The sequence below is a fragment of the Arvicanthis niloticus genome, chromosome 8 (genome assembly GCF_011762505.2).
Source record: "Arvicanthis niloticus isolate mArvNil1 chromosome 8, mArvNil1.pat.X, whole genome shotgun sequence".
Taxonomy (NCBI): Eukaryota; Metazoa; Chordata; class Mammalia; order Rodentia; family Muridae; genus Arvicanthis; species Arvicanthis niloticus.
The window spans coordinates 30,566,063-30,580,632 of record NC_047665.1 but is presented as its reverse complement, the minus strand read 5'-3'; the positions used below and the strand labels follow the sequence as shown (position 1 = coordinate 30,580,632).

The following is a 14,570-nucleotide window of genomic DNA, read 5'->3' as shown; positions in this document are numbered from 1 at the left end:
ATTATGTGGTTATTTTTTCTTCCTTTTTGACATACCTACTGAAACCTGAATATAATGAATTCATTGTAGTTTAGTGTCAAGATTTTACCAATTTATTTTGATGATTGCTAGGTTTCAAAATGCCCCCAAAATGCTGTTATTTGTATTCTATTAGATCCTCTAAAAACCTCTATTGAAACTTTGTTAGTCTGACTCTAGAATAGCATTTTCTGTTGAGGTTATCTTGTTTTTGAGACATATCCTCCTGAAATCCTGATCGCACCCAGTTATCCTCAGGTATCCTCAGGCTGTTTGATCACGAATGTCTGAATTTAGTATTGGATGAATTAATTTGAACAAACAGAAATCAGACCTCTGTGCAGATCTATGAGGATATCTATATCTATATATCTCCCATCTTTCTAAAGCTCTCTACCATAAAGTATAGGTCCTTCAGATTTTTAGGGAAGTTTTCATCTTGGGGGTCCCTTTCTAAACTCATGGCTCACTATGATCACAAAAAGGGGCTCAGAGAAATTTACAACTCAACATTGATATTCTACTAGGGACCATAGTCCTGTATTGTCTCTGTCCAATACTAAAATAATTGTTTCATGTGGTTTATCTAGTTTACCAGTTAAGTTAAAAGGTTAAGTGTAGCCAGGCATGGGGGTGCATGCCTTTACTTATAGTACACTGGGAGGCAGAGACAGAGGCAGCTGAATTCTTTGTGAGTTCAAGGACAACCTACTCTACACAGAGAGTTCCAGTACTGCCAGGGTTCTATAGACTGTGTCCCAAAAACAAACCATAAATAAATAAAAATAAAAGATGTAGTCTAGTTTCCTATATTTCAACACAGCCAGATACCATAATTCTTTCATATGTTTTAAAAAAAATCTTCAAAGAATAGTTTGTCTGCACTTTAAAAAATTAAATGTATTACCACACCACACATAAGCTCTACAACCAAATACAACACACAAAAGAAGTGGAGGCAGAACCAACACAGGCATTTATGAATTAATATTTACATTATTATTGTTGCCCATAGCTTATAAGGTAAAATCAGGGGTCCAGCAACAGAGGAATGGATAACAAAATATGACCTATAGCCACAATAGAATAGTATTTGGTTATTTTATCTTTAAGAAAAAGGATCTTGCTAGCTCAGACTGGTTTGCACCCCTAGTATTCCTGGTATCTCCCTGAGTTGAGGGGTTACAGGCTTACACTACTACACTTAGCAATTTGTCAGTCTTAAAAACAAATAAACAAACAACCAGAAAGACAATGAAACACTGCCACATAAATTGAATTTTTAAAGCATTATGGTATGTGCCAAGGACAGACACAAAAGGATGTGAAGGATTACACTGCCAGGAGCGGTCTGTAACAAGCAAATTCACAGAGATGGACAGTAGAGTAGAAATTACCAGGTACCAAGGGGAAGGTGAATGAAAAGAAATTATTGTTTTTATTGTTTAGTGTGATAGAAAACTGGCAAATGGATAGTGGTGATGGCCATAAAACACTGTGAGTGTAATAAATGTCATTAAAATGTAAAATAATTCTCTGTAGGGATTTATCACATTGTTTGCATATTCCAGATAAAATTGTGTAATGCTTTAAGCATGAGTGGTCCATGGTGCTCCACTACGTGAAATTGCATGAAGGACAGTATACCAACCACTAGAACATAGATGGGACTGGAAGGCTAGATGGAAGCAACATATCAGTCTGGGGATTCAGAAATTGATAGTTTATTATGTTTATCTAAGAGAGTGTCATTATTTGTAGGAAATACACACAAGTACAGGATGACAGAGTATTAAGTCATAGCTGTTCTTAATGGCCCAGAAAAAGAAAAATATAACACATGTGAAACTCTCCTGTAAATTTTTAGTGGTTAGAGATTTTTAAAATATAAAATAAAAGCTGGGTAATGGTGGTGCACACCTTTAATTCCAAAACACAGGAGGCACGGGCAGATGGATGGATCTCTTGAGTTTTAGGCCAGCCTGTTCTACAAGGAAAGTTCCAAGACATCCACTGTTACACTGAAAAATGTTGTGTTGAAAAATCAACTATAGAGCTATCTTGTTCTTCATATGATCTGGGGTGACCTGGGTAAGGGAGAGGTGCACTCCCTTGTTCCTCCTTGCCAGTTGTGGCAGGCAGCTAATCTGGCTCCAGGTTATGGAAATGGGAGAGCAGGCCTTGCCCCTCCCTGGATGTAGCACTCAGGATAGCAGGCTCTGCACCTTCCCTGGGCAGCACAGTAGAACTGGCCTGGTGGCAGAGGTGCAGGCAAGCCATCCCCAAGAACACAAGAGCAGGAGAGATTAACTTGCCCTTTGCCAGCTCACTATTGGGTGAGCTAGCCAGTGCAGTGCTGGAGAGCTTGCCCTGATGGTGCAGGTACAGGAAACCTAGTGGGTTGACTAACTCAGCTACCTCCCGAGCTCAGATCCAGGGCCTTGGGTTGGCCCACCCCAACATCTACCCCATCTATGACCTACTGGAGCTCATGAAAGAGCAGGTCCTGCAGATTCAAAGTTGCTGGATCTCTATGACTCAGGGCAACAACAGGATATCTGAGAGGAGGAGTCCTGACAATCCAATATAGATTATGTAGGAGAAGACAGAGGTTTAGAAATAGATCAATGACTCGTTCAAATAAACATAATGTAAGTAAAAATGTGTAGACAAAAGGGTATTACTTACTGCCACACATTACAGCTTCCATGACAAGATTTTTTTATTTTATTTTATTTTATTTTATTTTGTGGAGGAGGTGGCAAGGGCAGAGGGTGATATAAAGGGACATCAGAAAATGAATAGGACTGGGGTGCATGATGTGAAACTCACAAAGAATCAATGTAAAGTTAAAAAATTCTTTGAAGACACAAAAACCAATTAAAACCATGCACATACACAATTATATATGAACGCACTGAAGAATATTGAGTATGTCTTCACAATTAGCTGTAGTAAAGTCATTATACAACACAGAATTTACCTTATTATAAATTTTAAATTGAAGTAAGTCTTGAGTGAAGTCTTTATCAACTTTAGAAGCTGATAAGGACTTGACACACAAACAGGAGTTGTATATGAGACATATAAGGTATATGCATCGCCTTACAACGGACTGAGAGAGGGGGATCAGAAGCAGAATCAAGTAGACAAGCAGAACAATAAACACCTGGAGAGCAAGCAGTAAGCAACCAGCAGATGTACTTACACAATGGTTTTTCCAATGTGCATGAATGATTTTTCAACAAATTCACGGACACTATGAACTTCCCCAGTAGCTATGACAAAGTCTTCTGGCTCATCATTCTGCAACATTAGCCACATAGCCTAGAGAAAGAAGTAAAGTTATGTGAGAGTTACACTTAGTGATACCTGTGGGAATGTAACATTATAAAAGCATGTAACAATATGGAAGTATATAGTCTGAAAATGAGTGGTTATTTAATGCAGTATTCTAATTACTAAATATAGTTCTTATAATTTAATGTACATTAGAAAAACCTGAAAAACATCTTGGTGTGAATATTTGGCCCAGTCACAGACTCTAAAGATTTTTCTTTTCAGCAGGAGATTCCTACACAACAGGTTAAGAGGAAATGTTGATCAATAGTCAGTGAATATCCTTTGTATAGAATATTATGCAAGAATAATCCCAGAACCTTTTAATTGTCCTTCTACTTCCCAGATGGCAGGCAGGAAAAAAGTCTTTCAAACAGATTAAGTCCTGAAAAGTAAAACTCCATTTTTTAACATTGAAGGTGAAAGCTCAGCAGAAAAAAAAAAAAACAAAAACCCACTAACAGAGAAATAGTCACATAATAGGAACTACTAACATTTTAACAAGTTGTCAGTGTCAGAGTTCAACCTTCATACAGTGACAGAAATTGAGATATTGAGAGTTAGAGAAGATGGTTGGCACAAATGAAGCAGCATTTTGAACCATGGACTAGAAGAAACCACCACAATGTAACTCTATTTGCTTAGAAAAGCATTTATCAGTAGCATGTAGGTCTATAGCTTACAGAGGTTACGTATCAATTATATAGGATGGATGGATGCATCTATCTATCTATCTATCTATCTATCTATCTATCTATCTATCTATCTGTCTGTCTATGGATTTATCTGTCTGTCTGTCTGTCTGTCTGTCGGTTTGTCTGTCTAGGAAACAGATTATGGGACTGGAGAGATGGCTTAGTGCTTTAGACTACTTGTTGCTCTCCCGGATTAGTGGAATTTGGCTCTCAGAACTCACATCAGGCAGCACCAATTACCTGCTCCAGTGCTTCAGGGATCTGACCTCTCTATCATCCTTGGGCAGCTGTACTCATGTACATACACATACAAATACACCTGAAAATATCCCTTAAAAGCAGGTGTAGCTGTGTTGGAGAATCCTGCTATTAAGCTCACAGTCCACCATGTCTAGATAGCTCTCTTGGCTTGGTGCAAATTGGAAGATTCTCTTTTTCAGTGGGGCTTCCCTTTCTTTTCCTGGCCTTGGTTGAGAGTATCGGTGAGCACATATGTCTGACCTTATTTGGAGAATGACCCTGTGCAGAGCTCTCAATAACACACAGTACACAAGTGACTCAGCACACAAGTCCGGTTCTAGCTTCTCATCCACATGATAATTAGGTACTGAGTTATGGCAACTCAGCCCTCTCAGTCTGTACCCCGAAAAGCCCTTATATACCCTACGCATGAAACAATAAAGTCAAGCAGTCTCTCTGAAGATGTCTCAGGGAGTCCTGTAGTCATCACAGCCGCCCAAACCCTACTTGCCACTTCTCTTTCCACCATCATGGGCTGATGGCCAATGACCTCCAAGAAGAAGGGAGACCCACACAGCTGGACTCTGACAAGAACATGTTCATGTTTCTCTAGGGAAGATCCTAGCAATGCTGGAGAGATCATTTAGTGGAACAGTTCATGCTCTGGGTATCATCTCTAGCAAATGTGCTCCCACCCAAAATCTCAAGAAAAAAAAGTTTTGTCCTCAATATTATTAGCCATTTCTCAGAGTAAAAATAAGCAAAAAAGAATCTGCATTTCAGTGTGACACAACCACAGAGACCTGCTTACATAGCACTTGTTCTAAGTCAGAGAGACAACTTCAGTGAGCCTCTCCTGTCAACTGATGGAAGAGCTGGAACTAGTTTCTCAAACTAGTGAGCTAGCCCAGTTTCTCTTAGAAAATGTCACAAGTTTAATCCCTATTTATTTATTTATACACAAACCTTTTAACAAAGAAAATTTATATATTCTTTCCTTTGAAATTATTTCTATGGGTAATGCCTTTGGTTCACTACTGTTTTACATCATATTTGTGTTCTGAGGAAAACAAAAATTCATGCAGTTTTCCATGCCTTGTAGCACATTTGGGTAGAACAATGGAAACGATCTTGACTTTAAGTCAGTAAAATAATATTATAAAGACGCTTGCAACAAAACTGTCTTGTGAGGAAAAACACATAATAGACTATGCTATCCTAAAATTTGCGATCCTCCTGCCTCAGCCCAGTCCTAAGTTCTGGGATATAACACTATGCCTAGTTATGTCAGTTTTATTCATGTTTATGAAATAGCTATAGTTTCATTTTATATTAAATGATCATGCTAAATAAAGTCAGTCAGAATACTTAAGTATTATACTGCAATTACCATGACTAATAAAATTTGACCAGTGTTTAAAAGGCACAAAATACAAACTGCCAGCTGATACCACAGGGCTTGCTTACTAATAAGTACTGAGGGCCAAGAGAAAGAGCAGAGAAGAATTTTGTGGAATGGAAATTAAAGCACTTATACAGGGCTTGGGGTTCTTCTTAGATTCTGCTTCATCATGCTCCTCATATCCTGCAATATTATATGCTTTCTCCTAATTTGTCTCAGAAAGATGACTTCTGCTCCCATGATCTGGCCCAGAGTCCTGAGTCTAGCTGCTGGGATAAAATATTGCTGCATCCCTGTGAACTAACCACACAAAGCACTGGTGGACTATCTGAGTGTAAGCTGTCCTTTAGTGCCTATCCCAACTAAGGCAACTCTTTACCTCTCTTGACTGGGTGAAAACACTCAGCATGCCAAGGCACAGACATGTATGCATATGAATGTGAGTACACACACACACAGACACATAAAAAGACAGAAAGGCAGGCAGGCAGGCAGGCAGGCAGACACACACACACACACACACACACACACACACACACGCTTTGGCTTTTATCAAACTATTTCTGGAGTTTTAGGAAAAAATTATATCTAGCTACAATTTCTGTTTGAATATTTGTGTGAGGAATTAGATACTGATAGAGTAAATACAATCAACTGTGTTTGACTCAGATTTTGATTCTAAAAATAATAATTTTGATAGACATTTCAGAACAACTCAGTTGACTATTTTTTCAAATATCCTGTGGGGGTCTTTTTTTTTTTTTTTTTCATGTGGACGGAAACAAAAGCTTAGTAGAAATGAAAGGACAAGTGTGGTTTCAGGTCACTGTATGTCTGTCTACATACGGCAAGGACAGGTTGGACTTGTATATTCCTGGCAGGAACGGAGATTAGTAGGAGCCTGTTGCTTGCATGAGAGCCACAGCCAAGAGTCTGCTCTTTTCTTTCCATCAGACTATCTGGGGCCTTTGACCTATCAATTTCTAGGCATTTCCTCTACAGCTCATACTGTGCCAGACTTCAGTCTGGGAATGGGAGGGAAAGGATATACAATTCCAGATCTATTTGTTATTGCTAAAGAGTTTACTGGTTTTAACGAAGGGAAAGGGCTTTGTTTAAATTTCCACAGAGCATAATTAATGATTATTGACTAGTAAATGAAGAACAGGTGACACTCTGGATGAGAAGATAAACGATTCTGTGTTCTGGTGTGATAATGGGTTAGTAATTTGCCACAAAGCCGAGGCCCAGTGCATCCCCTCCTAATGCCAGATCATGTCCAGGAAACAAAGGCCCCAGTGTGAGGAGGACACAGCCCTCACCTCCGTGTTCAGCTGCACACATTGATCTGCTCCATTTGTTTTCTGATGGATGGCACAACCAAGGCAAGAGTTCACCTATTCTCACCTTCCTGTTCACATGTGGGACCACACGACCCATGACAGGATGGGCCACAGGCTGTGAGCAAATTGCCACATAGCTTTGGCTTCTGAAGGCAGTCAGAAGTCTTAAGGTTATATGTTTTAGAGGTTAGTGTTCTCTTCTGTCTCTCAAGAATTGAAGAGGAAAAGTAGGAATCATCCTGCATTCTTTTGGTGCCTTTTAAGGATGTAACTGACTTAGTCACTAGTCTTGACCTGATTAGCAGCCCACACACAGAGAGGAAGACAGTAAGTGAGGCAGGCTCTCTCTCTCTCTCTCTCTCTCTCTCTCTCTCTCTCTCTCTCTCTCTCTCTCTCCCCTCTCCCTCTCCCTCTCCCTCTCCCTCTCCCTCTCCCTCTCCCTTTCCCTCTCCCTCTCCCTCTCCCTCTCCCTCTCCCTCTCCCTCTCCTTCTCTCTCTTGATTTTTCATCTATCCCACAGGGAGGAAAGCAACTCACTTAAGGGATGTACCAGAGCAAGATTCTTCTCCATGAAAATGTCCTTCAATGGGAAGAGAACAAATCAGTTTTCAACTCACCTCAAATTTATTGTTCATTAAAAGCCTGTGAGGTTAGGGGCAATCTGATGTTTGACAGCCAAATTAAGATGCAACCATCTTATATAGATATTTATTTGTAATATGCTTGTAACTATATAGCTATCTTACCTGTTTTAAAATCTAATTTTCTAGAGTAATAAAAAACTGTACATTCTAAAGTTTCAAAAAAATTACCCACTCATAGCCTACTGTTCGGCTCTTTAAATAATAAACATGAATCCAAGATGCTCAGAAGGCTTTGGTGAGAGGTAGTCTTCCTTGTTCAGTAAGTTACCAGCTCTAGCAGCCATTCACTGTGGCCCAGTGAAGGAGAACACCCTAAGTACATCACCACAGACGACTGACTACACTGATTCCATGCATGCCTTTTGGGGTATGATGTGTGTTTGTCTTAAAAATCCTGATTCTACAATTGCTTCCACTTTGCCATTAATCTCCAGTTCAGTATCCAGGCCACAAACACTTATTAACTGAGTTGGCACCCATGAATAACAGGATTGGTTAATCAAGGTGATGTTTAACTATGTGTATTTATTTGACTACAGCTTTTTTTTTTAAAGCTTGGAGTTTTTGTGCTTATGTGCTATTTTTATTTATTATGTGTATGTATATGAAAATTGTCATAAAACATGTATATGTATACATTCACATAACACAGAGGAGAAAATTTAGTTAATAATTCTAATAGAGATCATCAAAACGGGAGACACAGCTCAAATCTAAAGAGTTAAAGGTTTAATCTTCAGTAAGAAAAAAAGAAATCAAACCAAACCAACTGACCAATCTACCAACCAACTAAACAAAAATTTGTAATAAAACAATGGTTTAAAAAACGTGAATTTTGGGGGTGCAGTGGTGGTTTATACCTTTAATTCCAGCACTTAGGAAGCAGAGGCAGGTAGATCTCTGAGTAGGCAGCCTGGTCTGAAGAGAAAGTTCCAGGACAACCAGGGCTACACAAATAAACTCTATCTTAAACAATAAACAAACAACAACAAAAAGCAAAACAAAAGGAAAAAAGAAAAAGAATAAATTTGAACAAATAAAAAAATAAGGTTTGAAGTACAGGGTGCTACACGGAACTCCTTTTATGTACACTTTATAGTTCGACTTTACTTCATACAAGGTTTTTTTTCTTTTAATGACAGCCTGGTAGTCACAGTTTATGTTGGCACCTCAATGGATGTAAGAAAGCTCAAGCCTTAGGCTCCATGTCACTCATGTTAGATGTTAGGTAAGTTTCAGAATTAGACGAGAAGGAGCCCTCTACTATAACTTATTGTTTGTTTTTATGTCAAGATAGGCACTCATCAAGTTCAGGCTGCCCTCAACACACTATGTAGCTGAGTCTGACCATGAACTCTTGATTCTCCTTGCCTCTACCTCCCAAAAGCTGGAATTGCAGGTATGTGCCATTATGCCTAGCACTTCGACATTTCTAGGAAATATAAATCCAATAACTCAACTAACACAAATAAAAACCATATTAACAAAAAAAAGTAGCATAAAAAATGCCTAGCATGATGGCCCTCTCAATTTATTCATGGGTAAAAACAGTGGCATAATGCAAACTATACTGAGAAAAGGTCCTTTAGATATTTTAAAGATACAGTTACTAAACAGGAATAAATAATAGATAAGAAATTAAGATCAACAATTAAAAGTGGGACCTATGAAACTGAAAATCTTCTGTAAGGCAAAGAACAATGTCATTTGGACAAAGCAGCAGTGTACAGAATAGGAAAAGATTTTTACCAACTCTACATGTGATAGAAGACTGATTTCTAAAATATATAAAGAATTAAAAAAATAGATACAAAAAAGAAATATCAACCCAAATAATTCAATTGAAAAATGGAGTATAGATCTAAATAGTGAACTCTCAATGCAGGAAACTCAAATGGCTGAGAACACTTTAAGAAATGCTCAACATCCTTCATCATCGGGAATTGCAATTCAAAACAACTTTGATATTTCAGCTTATATCTGCTAGAATGGCTAAGATCAATAACACAAGTGACAGTTCAAGCTGCTAAGAATATGGAATAAGAACACTCATCCATTGTTGGGGAAATTATAAACTTACAGAGCACTATGGAAATCAGTCTGATGGTTCTTCAGAAAGATGGGAATCAATCTACTTAAAGTCCAGCTATACCACTGTGGTAGTTTGAATGAAAATGATCCCATAGGCTTATAGGAACTAGCACTATTAGAAGGTGTTGCCTTGGAGGAGTAGGTGTGTTGCTGCTGGAGGAAGTGTGTGACTGGGAGGGAGGGGCTTTGAGGTCTCAGATGCTCAAATGTCTCCAGTGTGTCACTGTTACTTCTTTCTCCCTGTGGATCCAGATGTAGAGCTCTCAGCTCCTTCTCTACCCAGCCATAATGATATTGGACTAAACCTCTAAAACTGTAAGCCATCTCCATTTAACTTCACAGCAATAGAAACTCTAAATAAGACAACCACTCTTGGTCATATACCTGAAAGATGCTTCACCATACCACAAAGGACATTTGCTCAACCATGTTCATTGCTGTTCTATTCACAATAGCAGTTTTTAAAAATTATCATGAAATTTTCAGGTAAATGAATGGAACCAGAAAAAAAAATCATGCCAAGTGAGGTAACAGAGATGCAGAAAGATATACATGCTATCTTTATTATAAATAAATTATAAATAAATATTAGTCATTAAGTAAATGATAACCAAGCTCATTTGTGGCGTGGGGTGGTGTGGTACATGGATCACCCTGGAAGGGGGAAAGAAAATAGATTTTATTGGTGAACCGAGAGTGGGGTAACAGGAAAATGAGGATCAGGTGGACTCAGGAAATACAGGGAATGACAGCTAGAATTGAGGGGTATTTCAGGAATGTATGGAAACCTAGTATATTGGAAACTTCCTAAAATATACGAAGGTGACCCCAATAAAATCTTCTAATAATGGGCAAGCAGGCTATCTCTTGTCAACAAATGAAACCTCCAATATGGGAACTGGGTTACATTCAATTGAGAATTAACTGGGGCCCATTCCCCTAAAACTCACTTGTTGCTAAGACAATGGGCTTGTCTCTACAAACTGACAGCAAGGCCCCATTACTGAAGGTAACACCCACACAACTGACTGAATATGGAGAAGTTGAGCTGGTGTCTACACAGAACCTTCATGCTAGTATCTTTGGTGCTAGAAGGTATTCTTCAAGCTACCAAAACAGAAACATATACACCAACCCAACCACTACTTTTGACCTAAAATGTTATCTTACCTGCAAAATATGTTAGGGCAATGTTGGCACGGAGCTTGTGCATATAACCAGACATTGTCTGATTTGACTTAATGCACACTCTATGAGATGGAACCCATACCCAACACTTCTCGATGACCAAGAACCAAAGACTAGATAGCCCAGACACCTAGGATAAAACCAAATAGGACTGGCTAAAAAAAGGAGTGATAAAGTGACCACTAATAATATTCTGCTGTACTCAGAGATCAAAACCTTTTTCAGCCACCATCACAGATGCTTCTTCCCTCAACAGATAGAAACAAATACAGAGACCCACAGCCAGACATTACACACACACACACACACACACACACACACACACCTTGGAACACTGAGCTCTAAATGGGGTATATTTATCAATTCCCTCCCCTCAGGGCTCAGGGAACTCCCAGGAAGAAGAGGCAGAAAGAGTATAGGAACCAGAAGGGTTGGAGGACACCAGGAGAACAGTGTCCTTTGAGTCAATTGAGCAAAGTTCATATGAACTCACAGAAACTGAAGCAGTGAGCTCAGGGCCTGCAGGGGTCTGCATCAGGTCGTCTACATATATATACATATATATTATGGCTTCCAGTTTAGTGGTTTTATGGGAGTCTTGAGTGTGTGAACGAGTGAGTCTCTGATTCATGTGCCTTCTCTTGGTTCTTTTTCTTCTGCAAGTTTGCCTTATCCAACTTTGGTGTTATGGTTTTGTTTTATAATATTATATTTTAATTTTGTTATCTTTTAGAATCCTGTTGTGTTCTAAAGAGACTCAGAAAAGGAGATCTGGAAGGGTCAAGGTGGGAAGGAACTGGGAGGGTTAGAGAAATGGGAAACTGTAGTAGGATATAGTGTATGGGAAAAGAATCTATTTTCAAGAAAGGAGGGAAATTAATACATGGTAATAAACAAAAACAAAACAAACAACAACAAAAAAGATAGTCTTAAAAGTGCCCAAGCAATAGAACACCTTGTACAGTTCCCCGTTCCCATTTTTGTTGGCCTTTCACTAACAATATATATTCTGAAAGAGGCTATGACCCTGACTTATTCTGCAAATTCCAAGATTTTAGTGAATCTTTATCTCTCCTAACTAACAAAAAACCTGTAAGAGCCTCATGTGTTTCATCATTCTGAGTAAGTTTTCCTGGGATATATGCATTTCCATTAGGCAAGCAGATTCCAGTTATTCTAGCTAATAGAACAGTGGAGTGAAACAGTGTCTTCTGTACATGACAGGACTGCTACATCCATGGACTCACAGCAGCTGTGGTTGCCTGCACAAGAGCAAGGTTGTCAACATCCCAGCATGCAGTGGGGAAGGGCTCATTCATTCCTATCCCTAACTAAGATGTTACTGACAATGAATGGCTTCTGGGGGAAGGTTTACTTTAAGGGTGTAGCTCTTGATAGTTCTACCATAGTCCTGTGTATGACACCACAGCTAGGAAAATATGGGCAGCATAAAATCAACTTAGTTATTTAAAAATAAAAAGGACATATAGGGTAAATAGTATGAAAATATGTAATTTTTAAAGAATTGAAAAATATATCAATTAAAATACTTTGTACATATCTTGAAAAACATTGTGAGGGCTAACATTATGTTTTAAGTTTAAATTACTGTGTTTAAGACACCTGTAACAAAAATGCCTCCAACCTGTAAGCCCCACTTGCCCGAAGAGAGAGAATTCCCTGAAACGCTATGGGCTGTTGTTCATGTAAGATAACAATCCACATGTTTTCACTTCTGTAAATAAGCCTGGCTCCCCCAACTGCATAGGATGGGCTTGGGGGAGGTACATAGGCAGCAACTATATCAAGATGTATGCTTGTTTCTGGATTTTTGCCTTTATAAGCCCCTGACTAATGAAATTCAGGACATACTCTGGCAATAGCTGGTATGAACCTGGCCAGTATTTAATAAAGCTTGCTTCAAATTTGGCTAAAAATTGTGGTAGTAGTCTTATCCCCACCCAGTGGAATTAGCAATTTCTTTAAAATACTTTTGGTTTACTGTTAATAGACAAATTTTAAATATAAAGGTAATTGAGATAATACTTAACACATTTATAGTTGAATCTGTGAGTAATTTCCATGGTGTTTTTAATTAAAACTTTCAGGTTTAAAAAAACTAATATATAAAAGAACTTGAGTGAAAAATAAACATAAAAATAAATGTTAAACTGATCAATTGTGGCTGCATTAAACCATTCCAAAACATAGTAACTTGTCTTTTGTTTTTGTTTGCTTTTTGTTTGTTTGTTTGTTTTGGTTTTTTTTCTTTTGTTTCCCAGAACTTCTGGAGAACTCAGAGACCTAGCTCATCTTGATTCCTGGTGATACTGGGTAGGTGGGTCAGAATCTGTGTGCTTCGTATTACTTTCATCAGGACTCCTCATGGTCAGTCTTCACTGACATGGTCTCTCATCATTTACCAGCCTAGCCCAAGCTTCTTTTACATGGTTACTGTTCCCAGGAAGGTAAACAGAGCTGAAGGCCTTTAAAAGGCTTGTCCTGAAAGCTGCTATCACTTTCTATGCAACTTTTTGGTTATAGCCAGTCGGTTCACTTTCAAATATAAGGGTTAATAGGGTTTCTCTTCTTATGGATATAAAGTAATACTGCAAAAAGATGTGTAAGATGGGTGGGGTTATTACATCTATTTCTAGAAAAATCTACCACAAAAGAATATTGTGTGAGGGTTGTAATGCTGGATGAATGTTTAGGTATTGCAGCAAAATCCTACAGCTGTGTGTATTTGTTTGAGGCAGAGTTTCAGGATGGCCCAGAATTCTTCATATAGCCCAGGATGTCCCGGTACTGGAAAGAATCCTGCCCTGCCTCCTTGTGACATCACAGGAATGAATTGTTACTCCTGCCTCTACACTTTCAGTTTCTATGCAAAGTTCCACATAAATCCTTAAACTGTCCAATCTTTGTTTTAGATGATGGAAAAAAAAAATCAAAGACTTGAACCTGGGATGTAGAAGCTCACTTTCAGGTCACTATAATTTGACAAATGTTCTAACTTGGCCCCAACTGTATCATCTTATCATTGTCACAATACTCTTACCAGAAGTAGTTGTTTCCTGGAGCACACCCAGATACCTACCTCAGCCAGGTGTTTCTAATTACCTGCTCCCACTCAAATACTTAGGGAAGCCATTCTAGAATTAGTGTCTGGCTGAGGAGGAATGATATAGAAGCCCTAGGAATGATGAAGAAACTTTCTTTACACTTATGAGCCCTTGATTGACTACTTCCCTACTCTTAGCTCCTAGCTGTGCTATGTAAATGTCTTCTAATCCATTTGCCTTTCAATGACCATTCTCTTCACATCTGTCCAAACCCCCAGAATCTAACCTAGACACTATAACTTCTGGGTTGATTCTACATTCCTTTTAATAACTCCTCTCCTTTCCAGTAAACAAACAAACAAACAAACAAGCAACAAGAAACACAAAACAGTATTCTGCGCTAATACACAGGGCACGATCAGCTTAACCATAAAAGGGTTAAAATTTTCTATCTGCCACAATAGAAAAGTAAGACAAGAAGCTAGTTTTAATTTTTTTTTTGGCATTTTTTGAACATAACTTTATCAACAAATTATTTTACATAT

At 38.5% G+C, this 14,570-nt stretch overlaps 1 protein-coding gene across 1 annotated transcript in view; it reads right to left on the bottom strand.

Moving 5' to 3' along the window:
* Window positions 1-14,570, bottom strand: part of Gmds (GDP-mannose 4,6-dehydratase) — a 514,073-nt gene that overhangs the window by 112,905 nt on the left and 386,598 nt on the right. Inside the window, exon 8 of the mRNA XM_034509632.2 lies at window positions 3,227-3,345. Coding sequence (XP_034365523.1) covers window positions 3,227-3,345 — 119 coding nt within the window. The remainder of the gene's footprint in view (window positions 1-3,226; window positions 3,346-14,570) is intronic.